The following is an 18759-nucleotide window of genomic DNA, read 5'->3' as shown; positions in this document are numbered from 1 at the left end:
ACCTCTACTTCAAACTATTTTCATAAAATATCTTTGTCAAGTTTCATCTTGTTCTTATTGTGAGAAAAATTGGAGCACATAATCAATTATTCAATCGATAAAGGGGAACAAAATTACTCCATAATGAGTGAAAATTTAGTTTGTGTATACAAATATTCATCTTTTATCAAGAAAGACTCCAACTTATACGAATGATAATAACAAGATGTGTGATATTGTTGGAGATGGGTTTGAGTTCTGTGATGATATGGGTAGGGCTACAAATGAATCGAACGTTCGACAAGCTACTCATGGCTCAGCTCGATATGAGCTCATTCATATTCGTTTGATAAGGTAAACGAATAATCTTGAACAACTTGGCATTCTGTTAGTTTATGTTCATGAACAATAACGTTTAACGCTCATGAACAAGTTCGTTAAGAAGCTATATTAGAGCTCGACTATGAAGCTAGATTAGAACTATATTAGAGTTTAAAATATATATATATATATTGTTAAATTTAATAATTTAAATATTTTATTTTTACAATTCCATCTAAAATCATTTAATAATTTATTTTTACTTCTTACATCCACCTAAAATCATGAACAACCCGCTCTCTGAACAAATATAAGATGAATCATAGATCATTTATTCATGAACGAGCTCATTTGGTAGCTCAAAAATACTAATTAGATATGTTCATGAACGGGCTCAATTGATAGCTCAAGAATACTCATTAGATATGTTCTAAAAAACTTCACTATATAGGTTCATGAATAGGCTAGATGTTAATATTTGTTAGAAGGCTCAATAAGGCTCATTTATTAAGTAAATGTACATTTAGAGGTAGAGCTCATTTATAGCTATATTAGGCTCGTTTGTTTAAAGCTCAATAAACACGAAATGAATCGAACACGAACAAAACATGAACCAAACATGAACACCTATTATTTTAAATGAACCAAGCTTGAACACAAACAAAAAAAACTCGACTCAAACTCGAACAAAACTTGAACAAGCTGATAATAAACGAACTCAAACATGAACACACACATACTCGGCTCGGCTCGGTTCATTAGAAGTCCTAGATATGGGAATATTGGTTATTGCAAATTTTTCTCTTGATGGACTAGAGTTGGAAGCAATTAAATTCAATGATGATGATATTAAAGCCAAAAGAAAAACCTTGAAGTTAATCCTATTATTCCTTTTAATGAATACTTGAAGCTTAATATTGTACTAAATAGTTTATACTTAGATTTTTTGAGGTTATACTAAACATTATATGATTATTATTTTGAAATTATAAGTCAGACAATTAATTATGACATCGATTTATTATTTTTTCGTCATATTTAATATGAAGTTATCCTAATTTTTATGTACTACTTAAAAATTATAATGTTGTATATGTGTCGCACCCGTGTTTTATATTTTCAATGATTGGCATGTCCCATGTATGTATCATGTTTGTGTCGTCGTGTCCATGTGAATGCATCATACGTAAACAAAGAAAAATAATTTCTAAAATTAAAAATATATACTTTAAAGTTTAAAAATTAAAATTTCAAAACTTTATGCTTATATTTTGAAATTCAAAAGTTAAATTCAATTATAATTTTTTCATGAGATTTATGTTTATATTTTGATATTCAAAAGTTAAATTTCAACTAGACTACCATGTTCAACCCGGGTCTTTGTCCTATACTTTCAATAATTGACGTGTCTTGTATCTTTGTCGTGACGTATCCGTGTCGTCGTATTCATGTTTGTGCATCATAGGTCATATCTCATGTCCCCATCTCTATTCTTCTCCATCACGAGCCGCCTACAACAAGTTGCAACCCCCATTACTGTTGTGCATGATTGCCAATAACCTCCTCCAGACGCCACTAAGCCAATATTGTCGGCCAACTTCATATGTCATGCATCACTTGACTCAGCCCATTTCATAGGTGAAGCTCCTTCCATTATTCCCTCTTTCACTAAAATTTTAATCAAAGGATTGATGGGACAAATGTGTTAAGCTTCTCTTTATTCTTGTTAGGAAGTAAACCAAGAATGAAACAAACAAGAAAACAAAATTGTGGAGAACAAACACCAGAATTTAATGTGAAAAAACCCAAAAATTAGGAAAAATCACAGAGTCACGCCACACCAAGAAATCTACTATGAAAAATGGGAGAAATTAAACATATATTTATACTCACACACATGTCAACCGTCTCCAAATGTGAATACAAGAGTATCTCACAAGTTATATCCCCTCCTGAATACAACTCTTAAAAACGAAGATAAAATTGACTCAACTAACCCGCAACGCCTAAGTGTTGACTTCACCCATTTCATAGGTGAATCTCCTTCCATTATTCCCTCTTTCACTAAAATTTTAATAAGAGAATTTATGGGACAGATGTATTAAGCTTCACTTTATTCTTGTAGGGAAGTAAACCATGAACGAAACAAACAAGTAAACAAAATTGTGGAGAAAAAATACCAAAATTTAATGTGGAAAAAACCCAAAAAATGATGAAAACACATGGAGTCATACCACACCAAGAAATCTACTATGAAAGATGGAAGAAATTATACATATCTTTACAGTCACATTCACATCCACCATCTCCAGACGTCAATACAAGAATTTCTCACAAGTTATATCCCCTCCTACTAATTAGGGGTGTCAATTTCGGGTCACGGGTCGGGTTCGGGTCGAACCCGGAACTGACCCGGGTTCAATCGGGTCGACCCTAACCCGACCCGGTGGGCAGCGGGTCATTTCGGGTCATTTCCGGGTTTCCGGGTCAACCCGAACCGACCCGATTTTTAAAACGGGTCGAAAACTCGAACCCGAACCCGACCCGGTTCGGGTTCGGGTTGACCCGAACCCGAAATTTTCGAGTCGGGTCCAGGTCGGGTTTTCGTGTCGTGTCAAATATTGACAGCCCTACTACTAATATAACTCTTAAAAAATGAAGATAAAATTGAGTCAATTAACACGCAGCGCCTAATTGTTAACTCATCTCTCTCAAAATGACTCTTTAGCATCGTGGTGATGGAACAACAGTGTCGTGTCAGTGTTCTCTATCTCAGAGGGGTCCACAGAGCCTTAGAATTGCATTTACAACGTTGTGGTGCTATATGGATAAAAAAAATCATGATAGAATCCCCAAGCAGAGGGTGTCAATTGATCTTTCACAATAAATTTTGAAGATTTCATTTGCACTTATATGTACTTATATGGTGTTAATTAACCTTCTCTTTAGAGGGCCTTTATCATCCTTGTTCGCATAAGATCTTTCATGTACTTATCATATTTTGCACCATATTTAAAATAGCAAACACACCAATGTGTACTGTGCACTTGGCTCCATAAGGACCTTTGTGCTATGATGTGTTAATCGCCGTTGACAAGTATAATTTTACAATAAAATATAATGTTCAATTAGGTTATATTTCCCAACATACTACGAAGCACACACTAAGATTGAGAGCATGACTATATTTACTCTAGGTACAATATGGATGAAAATATCATATTGTGTGAATGATGCTTGCACATGGTTACAATGGAGCTCCTATTGCAATAATCTTGAAAATTAGAGCACAACTTAACAAAGTACATGCCAATACTATAATTTTTATGATTCTCATGTTATCTTTCCTGGCTGTACAACCTTTGGTCATGTTGTCCACCTAATTAGTGGGGATACATTGATATGCATGGTCAACTAGCACTAATAGTTGCAAAGACTTTAGAGTACACCTAAACAGTAGAAAGGAAAGCCATTTTTAAAGAATTTCTATACTTGAGATTGTCAAGCAAGAGGGGCAGAATAGCAAAAGCAAATATAAGTATTAATGGCCTGGCAAAAATGAGCTCCTCGATTTTTAATATGTGTGCTCAATGTGACTGACCTAAACCTACATGAATGGCCACAAATTCAGTGATCTCTTGATTCTACATCTCCCAAGCCCAAGAATACCAAACTTCCTTGTTACTATCAAAGAAAAACTAAGCAAGCTCCTTATTGAACCCTTGTCATAGCTAATCAGATCAATCATTACAAGAGTGCTGTCAATAAATGCTTATAACTTATGCAACTCGTAGGCATAAATTTCATAATAGAAAAACAAACAACTTCTGCAATTTTAACTTAAATAGGAAGCTAGTAAGAAAAATAAGATTCAGCAAAAATCATATCAGCACATTTTAATTATTCTAAACCTGATAGATAGCCAAAATCTAACGGGTCTCCCTTCATCATTATAAAGCTTTTTGCATGCCCTTCAGATATTTTCCTGATACAAAATGGTCAGAGATCCAAGAGGATGTCATCAAATTTAACCCTTTCCAAACGGTAATCACCATATTTTGTCCTTGCAAATAAATCTTCAGAGTGAATAAACCAACTTCCTAGCTTAAATAACTGATACACAATAACGTTTTCTTTTCCATACTCGCCTATGTCTCGTTATTCTTTACTTAAATTAGACAAAGATTTCATTTAGTAGCTCCTACATCAAAAATCTTAGAAGCTCCTCCACTTCAATGGAAAATAATATTTCTTTTATGTCTAAAACAAAGGAAATCAGTCTTCACGGCCATATTTGTAAGTTAAATAACAAATCACCATATCCTTGATAAATAGCCATTCTTGACATCACTAATTCAACAGTATTGATGTTTCAAACCGAAAAGATAAATTAAGAATAAATCAAGCATTCCACAGTGGGAAACGAAGTAGCTGAAAATCAGATATGCGCAAAATAACAGCTAGTGTTTCTTCTTTTTCTCGAACTAAAGATGACTTGAAACTTACTTTGTCGAGCTTCTCAAATGAATCGGCCCGGCGAGGGACCCAGCCACGAATTGCCTCTCCCGCAACGGCTACAAGCCAGGCCGGCCACCCAGCAGCGACCTGATCCCCTTCCCCCGCTTTTGCAATGCTGCCGATCAACCGCAACTGCTGATGATTTGGATGGACTTGTCTTTCCGTCCTCATCTCCGCATCCCGGTCGATAAGACTGACCGGCCGGCTCCCCTGTTTCCTCTCGGCTATGGACGCTGATGTCAGACGGAAGGCCATCAACTCATCCCGCCTCGAAGACGAAACCGCTGCAGATGCTGAAAGCTTTGCCGGCGCGATCCCCTGCGCAGGCGCAACGGATTGTGCGACCTGCCGCGCCTTCGGGCTCTCCCTGCTATCCTCAATAGGGACAGGTTTGGCGCAGACGCAGCCCATGGCTTCCCAGCAGGAAGAGTTGCGGACAAGTTGTGGGAGTTATGTTTTCATGGCAAAGCACCTTGTCACTTCCTCTTCGTCAGCGTCCATGGGGACGCTACAGTGATATGAGAGGGAATGAAGACGAATCCTTTCTCTCAACGAATACAAGGATGTCAATTTCGAGTAGAAAAGAGAAACCAGCATCAGTAGATTCCCTCTCAGTTTTTTGGGTGAAAAATGCCGAGCTTCTTGAGCTAGGGCATGGAGTTAAAAGCATAGAAGCCAAGTTTCATTTTCTTCTCTGTTGACCTCACTGGTGCATCCCAGTGGCGCTTTGACTGACCAAATTCTTCCTGGTCCGAGTCAGCCCGGAATATTTTGGATATCTTCCAAGCTAGGCGCCTTGCGGATTGTCATTATGCATGGACAATGTCTATCGATTCAGGAACAATTATTACGTCCTCCGACCGGACGTAGAGGAACATCCGGTCGGAGGTAAATTCCCGTCAAATACTGAGTTGTACCGAGCAAATACTGAGCAATGTCAAACAATAATGAAGAATACCATCATTTGAAAACCCAATACCGAGTTATATCGAGCTTTACCGAGCAAATACCGAGTTATACAAAAGTTGTACCGAGTTTTTTTCAGAAAAACTCGGTACAACTCGGTATTTCTCGGTACAGCTCGGTATAACTCGGTATTGGTCTTTAGAGAACGGTATTCTTCATTATTATCAAATAATACCTAGTTGTACCGAGCAAATACCTAGTTTTTGGACGGGAAATTGCCTCCGACCGGACGTTCCTCTACGTCCTTGCACCGAACGTAATAAAAGTCAGGGCCCTTTGGTTTGATATAAGAAATTGAGAGTAAATGAAATACGACCAGAGCGGATTCGAGCTTAATTTTTAAGGGGGGCAAAAAGTGTACATATTTTTTTCTTAAAGTCAGCTCGATCCCTATTTGTTCATATCCTTGATCATTACACGTTTCGCATATATATCGGGGGTGCAAGGGGACAGCGCCCCCTGGCGGGGTTCGACCTACCCGATCAGGTTACTGGGTTAAGGGGCAGCGCCCCCGGAACAAATTTTGGTTGTAAGGATATTTTTAAATTTTCTTTACTATTTATCTTTGTATTCGATTCTTCAATTGATTATGTTGGGCAATTGCCTAAAGACCATAGTTTTTTTAAATTTACAAACTATCTTATGATTAGGTTGGGCAATTGCCTGAAAATCAAGATGATATATATTAGATCCAATTTTTATATTTTTAAATTTTCTTTACTATTTAGATAATTATTTTTATTGAGTTTTTTTAAGTAAAATAAATGTAATATGAAGTCATATGATAGTGATGGTCGATGACAAACGAAAGGTAGTAGCTACGGACTATGATGGTGATGGAGGTGATGACCAGCAGGTGGTTAGTTGCTGTTGGTGGCAGCAGCAGTTGCTTGCGACAGTAACAACAAAGAATTTATAATATATTTAGAAATCAAAATTGAATTAAAAAAAAATTCAAATATTTTAAATTTTTTATCTATATTTCTTTGAGACCAAACACTAATATTTTTAAAATCTTTGCATTTTTATTACTTTACTCCGCTTTTACTACAAATCAAACCAAACTATCCCTTAGATGATATAATAAGTTTTAATAAAAATTTTAAAGTTTGATCTATATGGATTAATAAATTTGAATAAAAACCATTTCTTTTTATACATTTAATTTGTTATTTATCATGTAGTATAAAATACACCTACTACATTTAACTGGTTTTACTTAATCTATATAGATAAATGTTATGTTAGAATATTCTAGCATAAATTATATCAATTTAGGATTGAAAAGAGCAATTTTTAAGGAGTACACTGCGAGTAATATTAAGTGATAGGAGTGAAAATAAGAGATAATTTAAAAACGAGCAATAACACAAAATATAACTATGTTTTATTAAAAAATGCAAAACAAATTTATTTATTTTGAATACAAAGAACCCAACAACAACGCGCCTTGAACCTAGTGCCGCGACACTCTTCATGAACCTTTTATTCTATCAAAATATAATGACTTTAGTGACACAGTGTTCAAAAGTCAGTGTCGTAGCACTCCCAATGAATTTGCTACGCACATAATTTTTTTTATTTTAATTCAAACCCACTAAATCCTTAAAACTAATTTCAAATAATGCAATAACATTCACAAAATCTAAATGTGCTATACTTACTAGATCAGTTAATGTCATTACACATAATTGATTGTTATATAAGTGCTTATTACACACAAGCAATCCAAAGTATGGTTTCTTAATGGCAAATCAAGGCTAACCAAGGCATTATAGCATGATTATATGCTATGAAAACAACCTGATGAACTATAGTTGGGAAAAAAATTAAGAAAGAATTGCTTAGGTGATAGATTTTTTAATAATGATAATAATATTTACTAACCTAACTCAAATGAAGACCATCAATTTCATCCCTACACATCATTGCATTACTAGTCGGGACCTCTCATACATATTCTTCAGCCCACTACATGGTATGTGATATTGTGGACCCATTAGTTAGAGACAATTATGCTTTGCATAAATCTGATATAAAGTACTTGAATCTAAGGGATTTGTCGATGAAATCTGTTGGATAGGGTAAATGGAGCATTAGCATACCAACATGTAATCACTCTCAAGATCAAACCTATGAGAGAGGAAGACACCTAGCTAGCTATATATACAAGAACCCAGCTATATATGAGAGAAGTAAATGGAGCATTAGCATTAACTAATAGTGAGTATTGTACATGAACATGAGAGCCAAAAGTGTTTAGAAGTAAGAAACAACCCAATATATATATATAGAATATAAGATTTGAAATATTAAAAAAAAAAAAAGGAAGATAAATCATCGTAATAGTCTCTATAGATTTAACCTAATGTATTACTGGTCTTGAATGGATTTAAATCCAACTTGTTATAAAGAATTTAAGAACTAAGGGTAATGAACTTGTCATTCAAGGGGAAATGGAGATGTGTTGAAGCAATAAGGGGTATTATCTGCACAAGGATGACATATGGATATAAATATATTGTGTAATTAAAAATAATTTTTTATATTTCATAAATTAGTTATACTGCCACTGTTAAAAGAGTTGCTATTTGCATATTTTACATTCTTGCAACTTGTATAGTTTTGATGATTCCAAATATTATTGTTTTAAGTATTATATTCTCCTAACACTTTTTGGAAGAATTATTTTTGCTATTGTGTGGACTAACATTTTAGGAAAATAGAACTCCAGACTAATTAAAAAAGACTTCAAATCAAATTCAGCATAAGATAGTTTATAAATTGAAGTTTGTTATTTTCATTGTATTGAGTTTGAGAGAGTATGATTGTAATTGAGTAGCTTAGCGCACACACACACTTTGGGAGATCTTTAAAAAATCATACTGATCATACGCGCGAACCAAGTTCTTACGGGACGATCAGGTCAGTTATCCCCTCGGAAGAGCAATGGAACGAACAAGAAGTGAGAAAATTTTTCTAAGTCCTGATCGTCCAGACGAATTTTCATATTCGTCCCTAGACTATACTCTCTAGATTCTCGCTTTGAACTGTTCGTCCAGATGAAATGTACCATTCGTCCCTGGACGAAGCTCTCTAGACACTTGAGTTGCACTGATCGTCCAGACGATTCTTCCCGTTCGTCCTAGGACGAAGTCCTCTAGACACATGGGTTAAACTAATCATCGAGACATTCATCCTGGTCGTCTCTGGACAAAGTTCTCTGGACACATGACTTGAACTATTCATCCAGACGAACATTCATGTTCGTCCCAGGACGAAGTCCTCTATTCCCTGAAAATTTAGGATTGTCTTGCAATTTCATCAGAGCAAACCCTTGATATAAATGTTCGTCCCAGGACGAACATATTTCATACAGGATGATGATCGGGTATGAAGTCAGTCGTACCAATATACATTGGGTTCGTATGCAACTGTTTTTTATAATATTTGTATAGGACGATCTAACGATCGTCCGGGATGATCTACTGTGTGCAGACTTGAAAATTAGCAGTTTTTGGATGATTTTTCGTGTCTTTCTTATATAAAGTCCACTTAAAACTGTCTTGTGATCTTTTTGCCTACTGATCTTCGTGTTAACTGAAGGGAGAGTGAAGGAGAGAGTATGAAAGAGTGTTTGAAGGAGGATTCTTACTACTGAAGTGTGAAAGATTCACTTGGTACTCAAAGGTAAGAATCTCCAATTGTGATTTGTGATTACTTCACTCTTTTCTCTCGTCCTTCTAGATTTCTTGTGAGAAGATCTATCAAGGAGATCTGATTCTCTGCCTACACTTGGAGAGTGTGAACAGCCGAAGGATTCTCTACTTAAACTTGGAGAGTGTGAACAGCCGAAGGGTTCTCTGCCTACACTTGGAGAGTGTGAAAAGATGAAGGGTTCTCTGCCCACATTGGGATTATGTAAAAGGACGACGGTTCTCTACCAACACTAGGAGAGTGTAAAAGGATGACGGTTCTCTGCCGCACCGAGTAGTGATGGAAGAGAGTTTTGTAAAGGCTTCTCTGCCTTGTTGTGGGTGCAAAAGGAGACTCACTAGTGGTATTAGTGCAATACTCGGAGGGTGCCTTCAGAGAATGGATGTAGGTCGTATTTGACTGAACCATTTTAAATCTTGTGTCTTTTTATTTTTCGCTTCTTTTGTTTTTACTTTTTAAATTTATGGTTGAAAAATCTTTTCTACAAAAATTCACTAAAGTTATTATCGGTTCAATTTGAAAAAGAGGGATAAATTTTTAATTACCAATTCACCCCCCTCTTGGTTAACCACTGGGATATAAGCTGAGGTCTAATAACCTAATTCATATTGAACAAGTTTCAACAAGTGGTATAAGGGCTTTGTTTCAAAATCATAAGTTTAGACGAATTTTTTATTAACGTAGATCAGTACAAGAAAACACGCTATTACCGACGGACAGTCCGCTGGTAACCTCTGAAATCCTCAGTTTCCGATGCATTTCCGTCGGATTTTTATGCGCCGGTTTTGCATGCGTCGCTAAATATTTACCGACGTTTCCAATCCGTCGGAAACCATTTCGGCGAACGTTCTGACGCATCACCGGCGCAAAATACGACATAGAAGATGGCTATTTTTAATCCATAATTCTGACGACAAATGCGTCGGTAGTTTACGTCGTACGGATCCGACGGAAACTACTGGCGCATAAGACATCATAAGTTTGCCGTAAATAAGCAACGGCTTAGTTCCGGCGCAAATTTGGCGTCAAAAATTACCGGCTGACAAGACGCCGGAATATGCGACGATAAATTCCGGTGCACACAAGGACGCCGACATGATCGATCCGATTTGTTGTATCGTCTTTTCCGTCAAATTTCTGATGGATAATTCACCAGAAACCTGTAGCATTAACAAAAAAAATTACTTTCCCAGCCAACAATCAAATTTCCACAACTGCAAACCTATACAAATATCTATCCCCAATAGTTTATAACAATTCCACAACATAAAATTCTTTAACAGATGCACAAAAATATAAATACTCATTAAACGAAATTATTCAATAGTAACAACCAACTAAAAACATCATATATTATTCAATATTATATATTCAAAGAAATAAAAAAGTTTATAAAATAAACTACTCTGAATCCGTGGACTCCTCCTCAGCTGGAGCTACCTCTTTTCCACTCATCTTGTCCCTCATTTTGTGCATTTCATCTAACAACTGATTTTGTTGCTCCTGCATCTGTTCTGCATTTGGACCTGTGCTTGCAACTGAGCTTGCCAATAAGCTTGTGATTTCCTTACTTGTTCTAGCTCTACTTGAAGGGCACTTATTTGTTGTGCATGTAAGGGCTTATGAGAACGGGATGCGAAGCTGGATATAGTAGAGGAGGTCATCCCCTCGTATGCCTGAGCTTGCGCACCTAAACCATAAACTCTACCATGCTGCATTCCTCTGAATGCCTGCGACCAGATGCAATACTCAGAATACTCCACAGAGCCGCCAGAATAGCCCTTACCTGATACGGCATGAGTCTCTCAAAGTCGTGTATATTCCTCCTGTGAAAGTAGAATATAAATATATATAATTAAACTAAAAATAGAAAATATTAAGCACATATAAATATATACTTACATGGGCTTTTCTTTCTCTCTCATCAATCCATTGTTGATCCTTCTATCGCTTATGAGTGCGACTATGCAATTCCACAGGAGTTGGTTCTCTACCAAGCATCTCTTTCTATTAGAATTATGAGAATTTTATTAATATTTGTATTAAAGAATAATTTTGAAAAAAATTTAAAATTCATTACCAAACGATGCCTGTGCTTAGTATGTGGAACGGAGCCACCAGTATGAAGTGAACTACCCAAGCCCCCAACATCAGAAGCTCTGTTCTGTTGATTTTGATCGCTCTTTCTAGTATACTCTTCGCTGCCCCGAGCAAGGTTCAACTCAACCCATATAACCTCTCCAATCCACAATGGTCGCTTCCCAGACTTTCTAATATCTGTGAACATATCGCGCATCCGAGTAGACCCACGCTTCTCAAAATTCTTTCTAATATTGTCATTATGTTGGGGCAGCCAACAAAATTCTTTCTGCATTCAAATACATATGATATATAATATATAAGATTTTTAGCTTAAGTAAAAAAGAATAAATCATTTTACATAAAAATTAAAACCCAAAAATACCTTAAACTCTTTAAACCACATCTCCCGGACTTCTTTCGGGACTTTCTTCCAAGAAACATAAGGAGCGTCAAACCTGCTCTGTATGATGTCCCGTATTTTATGTGTTGGTTGTTTTGATGAGTAGAACCTACAAAAACAAAGGTATGTTAAACAAATATATAATATAAAATAAAAATGTTCGTTAGCTTAAATAAAAGAGAATGTACGTATGTGTCACCATCAGGTGCTATCAACATTCTACCATCTATCGCCTGCTCTGCTACAGCTGCTATCGAAGGTCCAGCTGTTGTCGAAGGTCCTGCTGCTGCAGGCTGATGGGGTGGTGGGGGATAGTATGGTAGAGCATATAGTGGAAATGGATAAGTATGAGGGGCACCAGCATAAGGTGGGGGTGTGTAGTATGGGTAGAAAGGAGTACTCTGCCCGAGATCTAGTGAGGAAATTGCGGGTTTGCTGAGTAAAACTGCGGGCTACTGGCTCCAAGAGTGGGTAAAGGCTGTGTAGCAGGCTGAGGCTGTGTAGCAGGCTGAGGCTGTGTAGTAGGCTGAGGCTGTGTAGCAGGCTGAGGCTGTGTAGCATGCTGAGGCTGTGTAGCAGGCTGAAATGAGGTGGTCCCCTCAGTATGTACTGACCTAGGTGGTCCAGCTGCATTGATCTTCTTGGTGCGGCTGTGTAGCCATCTGCACAGAAATAAATAAGAAATATTAGAAACATGAGTTATAATAAAATTTTAATAAAAAATAATGCAGCAATAACAATAAAATAAATGCATTGAAGTAAAAAGTAGGGAAGAAAAAAAATTGCAGTGCATTAACAATAAAATAAATGCAGTGAGCAAAAAAAATAATTTACCTTATGTTAACTCATCATTTGTTGATTCACTTTCATAAGATGATACACTTCCAACATTATCAGATTCATCATTAATTTCCTCTATGGTTAGATCTACCTCCTCTAACTACAACTCGCTCTCATTAATTCTGATTTGGTCATCTACATTGATTGAGAGATTTTTTAAATTTTACATAAACTCTTCTTGATGTGCTGATGGTATTGAAGTGGTTTTCTCAATTACTCCCCTTGGTTTTTTCTTCATAACTACCAGCCAATCCTGTTTGCCTCGTATTCTGCTTGGATAGTTAGCATAATAGACTTGAGTTGCCTGACTAGCAATGGTGAATGGATCAAACTTTGCATATCTCCTAGCCCGCTTTACTTCTGTTATACCGTAAATTGGATGTACTTTTGTGCCTCTATTTTGAACTAGATCAAATCATTCACAATTGAAGAGATACACAGTATTCCTGTGACAGCGATATTCCACCTCTAATATTTTTTGTAATATCCCGTAGTATTCAAAATTATCCCTTGTATGGGTGTTCCCTCTTACACATACGCAAGAATTTTCTGTCTTCCTACCTCCACACCAATTTTTTGTTTGGAATTTATAACCATTGACCAAAACTATTTGATAAGATTTGACTAATCTATTTGGTCCCCAAGCTAACTCAAATATCCCTGAATTTTGCGAATTACTTTCTTCAGAGTGTACCTTTAAATGAACAAGATGTTATTATTATTAATATTAAGTGCATGTAAAAATAACTAATTAAGACTAATTATTCAAAATATACCGTATTTTTAAAATAAGCAGTGAATTCTTTCTCCACTATCTTCTGCACTTCTCCTTCTTCTAATGTACTTAAACCATCAATGAACCTCCTACAAACCATTTTGAGTTGAGAATAAAGTTTATAAGAATATTAAAAATATAAATAAATTAACTCATACTTACTCGAGATACGGCTCAACTTCTTTACAGTTCAACAAGATATACAATGTGATAACTGTCATCTCCTTATCGGTGAAATAGCACACGGTGCTAGCGTCTACAGGTTCACCACTTCCATAAAATACAGATATATTAGAGGATTTACTAATATTTTGAGGTGTTGTACTTTCACCTGATTGAGACATTATTTCAAAATAATATGAGCAAAACTGAGTTGTATCGTATGTTAAATATGCTTCACAGATAGAGCCTTCGAATCGTGCTTTATTCTTAGCGGTCTTCTTTAGTTTATTTAAATATAACTCAAAAGGATATATCCACCTATACTGAATAGGTCCACCAACCATAGCCTCATATGATAAATGAACTGGCAGATGCTCCATAGAGTCAAAAAAGCCTGGAAGAGATATCTTCTCAAGTTGACACAGAATGAAAGGAATTTGCTTCTCCATAGAAATCAAGTTCTCCCCATTTAATTTAGAAGAGCATCAATTTTTGACGAATACACTTAGCTCGATCAAGGGCTTTAAAATTTGATCTGGCAGATAACTAAAAGCAGTTGGTAATAGATATTACATGAAGATGTGATAATCATGACTTTTCAATCTGAATAATCTCCCTGATCTTATGTCAACACACCTGCTTAGATTAGAAGAATATCCATCAGGTACTCGTAGGGTCTTCACCCATTCACAAATTGCACGTTTTTGCTCTAAAGTTAATATGAATGGAGCTTTTGATTTGAGTAATTTTTCACCTCCACCATCCTTCAATTCCAAAGCTTTCCTCCTACAAATCTTCTTTAAGTCCATCATTGCTTTTATATTATCTTTGGATTTATCTTTAATATCCATAACTGTATTGAAAATATTATCAAAAATATTTTTCTCTATATGCATAACATCTAAATTATGTCTAATCAGGTTTGTTCTCCAATATGGAAACGACCAAAAAATACTTTTCTTGGTCCAATTATGGTTAACACCATATCTTGGTAATCTTAACTCAGCTAATATTGGAGAATCTATTATGGTGGGCATGAACCTGACTCTTTCAAAAATTTATTCACTACTTAATCTTGGAGGAGGTTGAAACATCACCATTTTATTTTTAGTAAAGGCTTCTTTATTTCGCTTGAAAGAATGATTTTGAGGTAAAAACATTTGATGACAATGGAACCAAGTGTTCTTCCTACCATACTTTAAAGTGAATGATTTTGTATGTTCCATATAATATGGATAAGCTAACTTGCCTGAAGTGTTCCAACTTGAGAGCATACCATATACAGAAAAGTCACTAATTGCCCAAAGTAATGCTGCTCTTAGTGCAAAGTTCTGTTTGATGGAGATATCATATGTATTTACTCCCTCTTCCCATAATGAATTTAAATCATCAATTAACGGTTGTAAGAATACATTAATCTTCAATTTTGGATTATGTGGCCCTGCAATGATAAGTGACAGAAACATATATGGAGTAGTCATACACAACTCTGGAGGAAGATTGTAAGGAGTGAGTATCACGAGCCAACATGAGTACGGTGTAGCAAACTGACTGAATGGAGTAAAACCATATGTGCATAAACCTAATCTGATATTTCTTGGTTCTGCCATAAATGTGGGATGTGTACGATCAAAGTGTCTCCAAGCCTCTACTTCTGATGGATGTGTGATAACACCTTCTTGTGGAATGTGATCATTATGCCATCTCATATGTGTAGCAGATCTCATGGATGCATATAACCGTTGTAGTCTCAAAATTATTGGAAAGTAGAACATCCTACTGATAGGCACATCCTTCAGCTTCCTTCTACTACCAAATTTTGGTTTAAAACTTGGTGCATTGCAATGACGGTATGCAATCTCTGAGAAATCTTCTTTAAAGTATAACATACATCTATTGACACAATAATCTATCTTTGTGTATGTCAAACCAAGTTTGAAAACTAACTTTTTTGTCTGATATAGATCTATAGGAATTAAATTATCTGTTGGATTGGTTTCTTTAAGCAGCCCAATGAATTGATTAAAATATTCACGAGCAACATTATATTCTACCTTGATGCTTAACATCTTCATAGCAACAGATAACTTTGAGTGAGTGGTGTATCCTCTCCAAATTGGTTGCTGGGCAACATGCAACAAATCATAAAAATTTTGTGTCTTCTTATTCGGTAACTCTTCTGTATTTTGTTCAAATTGTATTCCAGTTGCATCATGAACTAATTCCTCAAGATTTGGTCAGATATTTTCAGCCTCAGCTATATTAGTGCTTGTAGAAGGACCGTATTGATAATCAAATTATGGCTCGTACTCACCATGAGAAGTCCAATACCAATACCGTGGCATGAATCCTCTGCGATACAGATCAATAGTTACATCATCTGGTTCTAGGTGCACTAGATTTTTATGTTTAGAACATGGACATCGAAACTTTCCTTCTGATATGAAGCTTGGTTGTTGTTTTGCTTGTTGAATGAAAATATTCACCCATTAATGAATTCATCTGTTAATGTCTTTCTTTCTTGAGATAATCAGTTATACATCTAACTTCTTTGATTTCTAATATCCATAACCTATATATAAGAGCAAATAAGTAATGGATTTTTATTTAAGTAGATGTAAAACTGAATATATAGAGATGTAAAAAAATAGGATACTTGTAGAAAATTATGATCATTTAGCATTGTCTCTAAGAGTAAAGACACTCATCCATATACATGAGCATTCTCATCTCTGCAATACTTTTCTATCAATCACACAATAGGCCTGAAGCATTCCTCCGCTATCACACAATAGGCCTGAAGCATTGTCTCCATTTAGCATTGTCTCTAAGAGTAAAGACACTTAGCCACTTGAGCATCCTAATCTCTACAATACTCAACTTAATTTTTTACTTCTCTTTTAATGGCCAACACTATGTGCCATAAAGCATTGCAGGTCTCACCACCATTTATAGAATTTTTTTTTAAGTTTGAGTGGTACTATTCTACCACACAACAGGTTTGATGTATTCCTCTACTTTAACCAACCAACTTGAATTCTACTAATAACATCCCCATTTATTTCACTATCAGTTTGAACAAGCTATTGATCTATACTCACAAACTCTGTTACTACAACACCTCCAACTACGTGATCTTTAATGAACTGATGTCTTATTCTTATATACTTAGTTTGTGAAAATTGAACCATGTCTTTATTTAATATTGTACTTTTATTATCATATTTGATAAGAATATGATTGACACAAATCTCATTATCTTCTAGTTGTTTTCTTAGCCATAGAACCTATGTGACACAGTTACTTGCTAAAACATTCTCAACCACTATAGTGAATAGTGCATTAAAATTTTGCTTCTTATTGGACCAAGATACTAGAGACAATCATAATAGTTGATATATGTTTATGGTATTTTTATCAACTTTAAATCTTATATAATCCGGATTTGGAAACCCTACAAGCTCATATGAATGTTCATTCTTAGGATACCATAACCCTAAATCTAGAGAGCTAATTAAATATCTAAAAATTCATTTAACTGTTAAATGAGGGTCCTTTGAATTTGCTTGAAATCAAATATACGAAAAAAAACCTTACAATCAACGGCAGTCGAGATGTCCGGAGACCGGGAAAATAACAATGATGATGAACGACCGTCGGGGCGACCAGGAATGATAGGATCGTCGGTGACCGTCGGCGACGTCCGGTGACCGTCGGCGATGTCCGGTGACCGTCGTTGACCTCGATGTAGGGCGAGCGATTGGAGGATGACGAGCAAAATAGTGGGATGTGAGAGAAGATAATGAAATAAGTGAGCGGCCAAAGGGGCTTGAGCTCAAAAATAGGGCTTTCGCCGGCAGATTTTCCGGCGTCCGGGCCGCCGGAACCAGTTCCTATGCATATTGTGCTGGATTAAACTAGATGAGTTTAAATATACCGGCGTCTAATCTGCCAGTAATGATGCCGATTATTTTTGCTGTAACATGCATCGGAACACATAAGACGTTGGTTTATTCTGACGCACAGACCGGCGCAAATGACGCCGGAAATATTTCGGCTTTATATGCGCCGGAAAATAAGTCACAAATTTTTCGTCCCACCAATGCGCTGTTACATGGGCCTTCATTACCGATGCATAATTTTTTCACCAAAAAATCCAACGATAATCGCGTGTTTTCCCGTAGTGGATGGCTATATTTGGAAACCGAAATACACCTGAGGTTACTCTATAACTATACCTCCATTGTTTGATAATATTCCTTTTGATTTTAGAAAAATACGCATGTCTATATTTTTACAGTCACTTGATTACAATATGTTGATCTTAGTTCTGGAAGGGTATACAAAACCAACTAGACTAGTTGACGGAGTTAGAGTTGAGACACCTTTTATAGACTGAACAGTAGAAGAACGTAACTTAGCACAACTAAACATCAAATGATTGAATATTTTCTTTTGTGCTCTTAAATCAAAAGATTACATTCGGGTTTCTACTTGCAAGAGTGGAACGGATATATGGAATAGACTTTGTATAACTTATGAGAAGACTAATGAGGTTAAGCAATCTATACTTATTATCTTGTTGCATGATTATGAATTATTTTGCATGAAACCAAATGAATCCATTTCTGATATGTACACAAGATTCACACAAATAGTCACCTCTTTAGATGCATTGGGTAGGGAACTAATGAATGCTGAAATGGTAAAGAAGATACTTCATTGTTTGTCTACTGCTTATGATGCTAAAATTACTATAATTACAGAGTCTAAAGATCTAAACATTTACTCTATTGACAATCTTCTTGGATAGCTAATTGTTTACAAGCAAGGAGTTAGTCAAAGAAAGATTGATGTAGGTGAACCATAAAGGGAGAAGAACATAGCACTCAAAGTGGAGGAGTCTGAGAGTGAACACTTACAACCTGAGGATAAAGACGACATCGCACTGATGATTAGACAATTCAGAAGCTTTCTGAAGAGGAAGCAAAAGAGATGG

General features: G+C 35.9%; 1 protein-coding gene across 1 annotated transcript in view; it reads right to left on the bottom strand.

The window, feature by feature from the left end:
* The window catches only part of LOC110101021 (probable serine/threonine-protein kinase At1g54610), a gene marked incomplete in the record, with an annotated part of 32298 nt that extends 26768 nt beyond the window's left edge, over positions 1 to 5530 (bottom strand). The window contains 1 exon segment of the mRNA XM_028697709.1: positions 4807 to 5530. Coding sequence (XP_028553542.1) covers positions 4807 to 5229 — 423 coding nt within the window.
* Positions 5531 to 18759: the final 13229 nt, after the last annotated feature.

This window comes from Dendrobium catenatum, unplaced genomic scaffold (genome assembly GCF_001605985.2).
Source record: "Dendrobium catenatum unplaced genomic scaffold, ASM160598v2 fragScaff_scaffold_989, whole genome shotgun sequence".
Lineage (NCBI taxonomy): Eukaryota > Viridiplantae > Streptophyta > Magnoliopsida > Asparagales > Orchidaceae > Dendrobium > Dendrobium catenatum.
The sequence above is the reverse complement of the archived record's forward strand: the minus strand, read 5'-3'. Positions and strand labels throughout refer to the sequence as shown.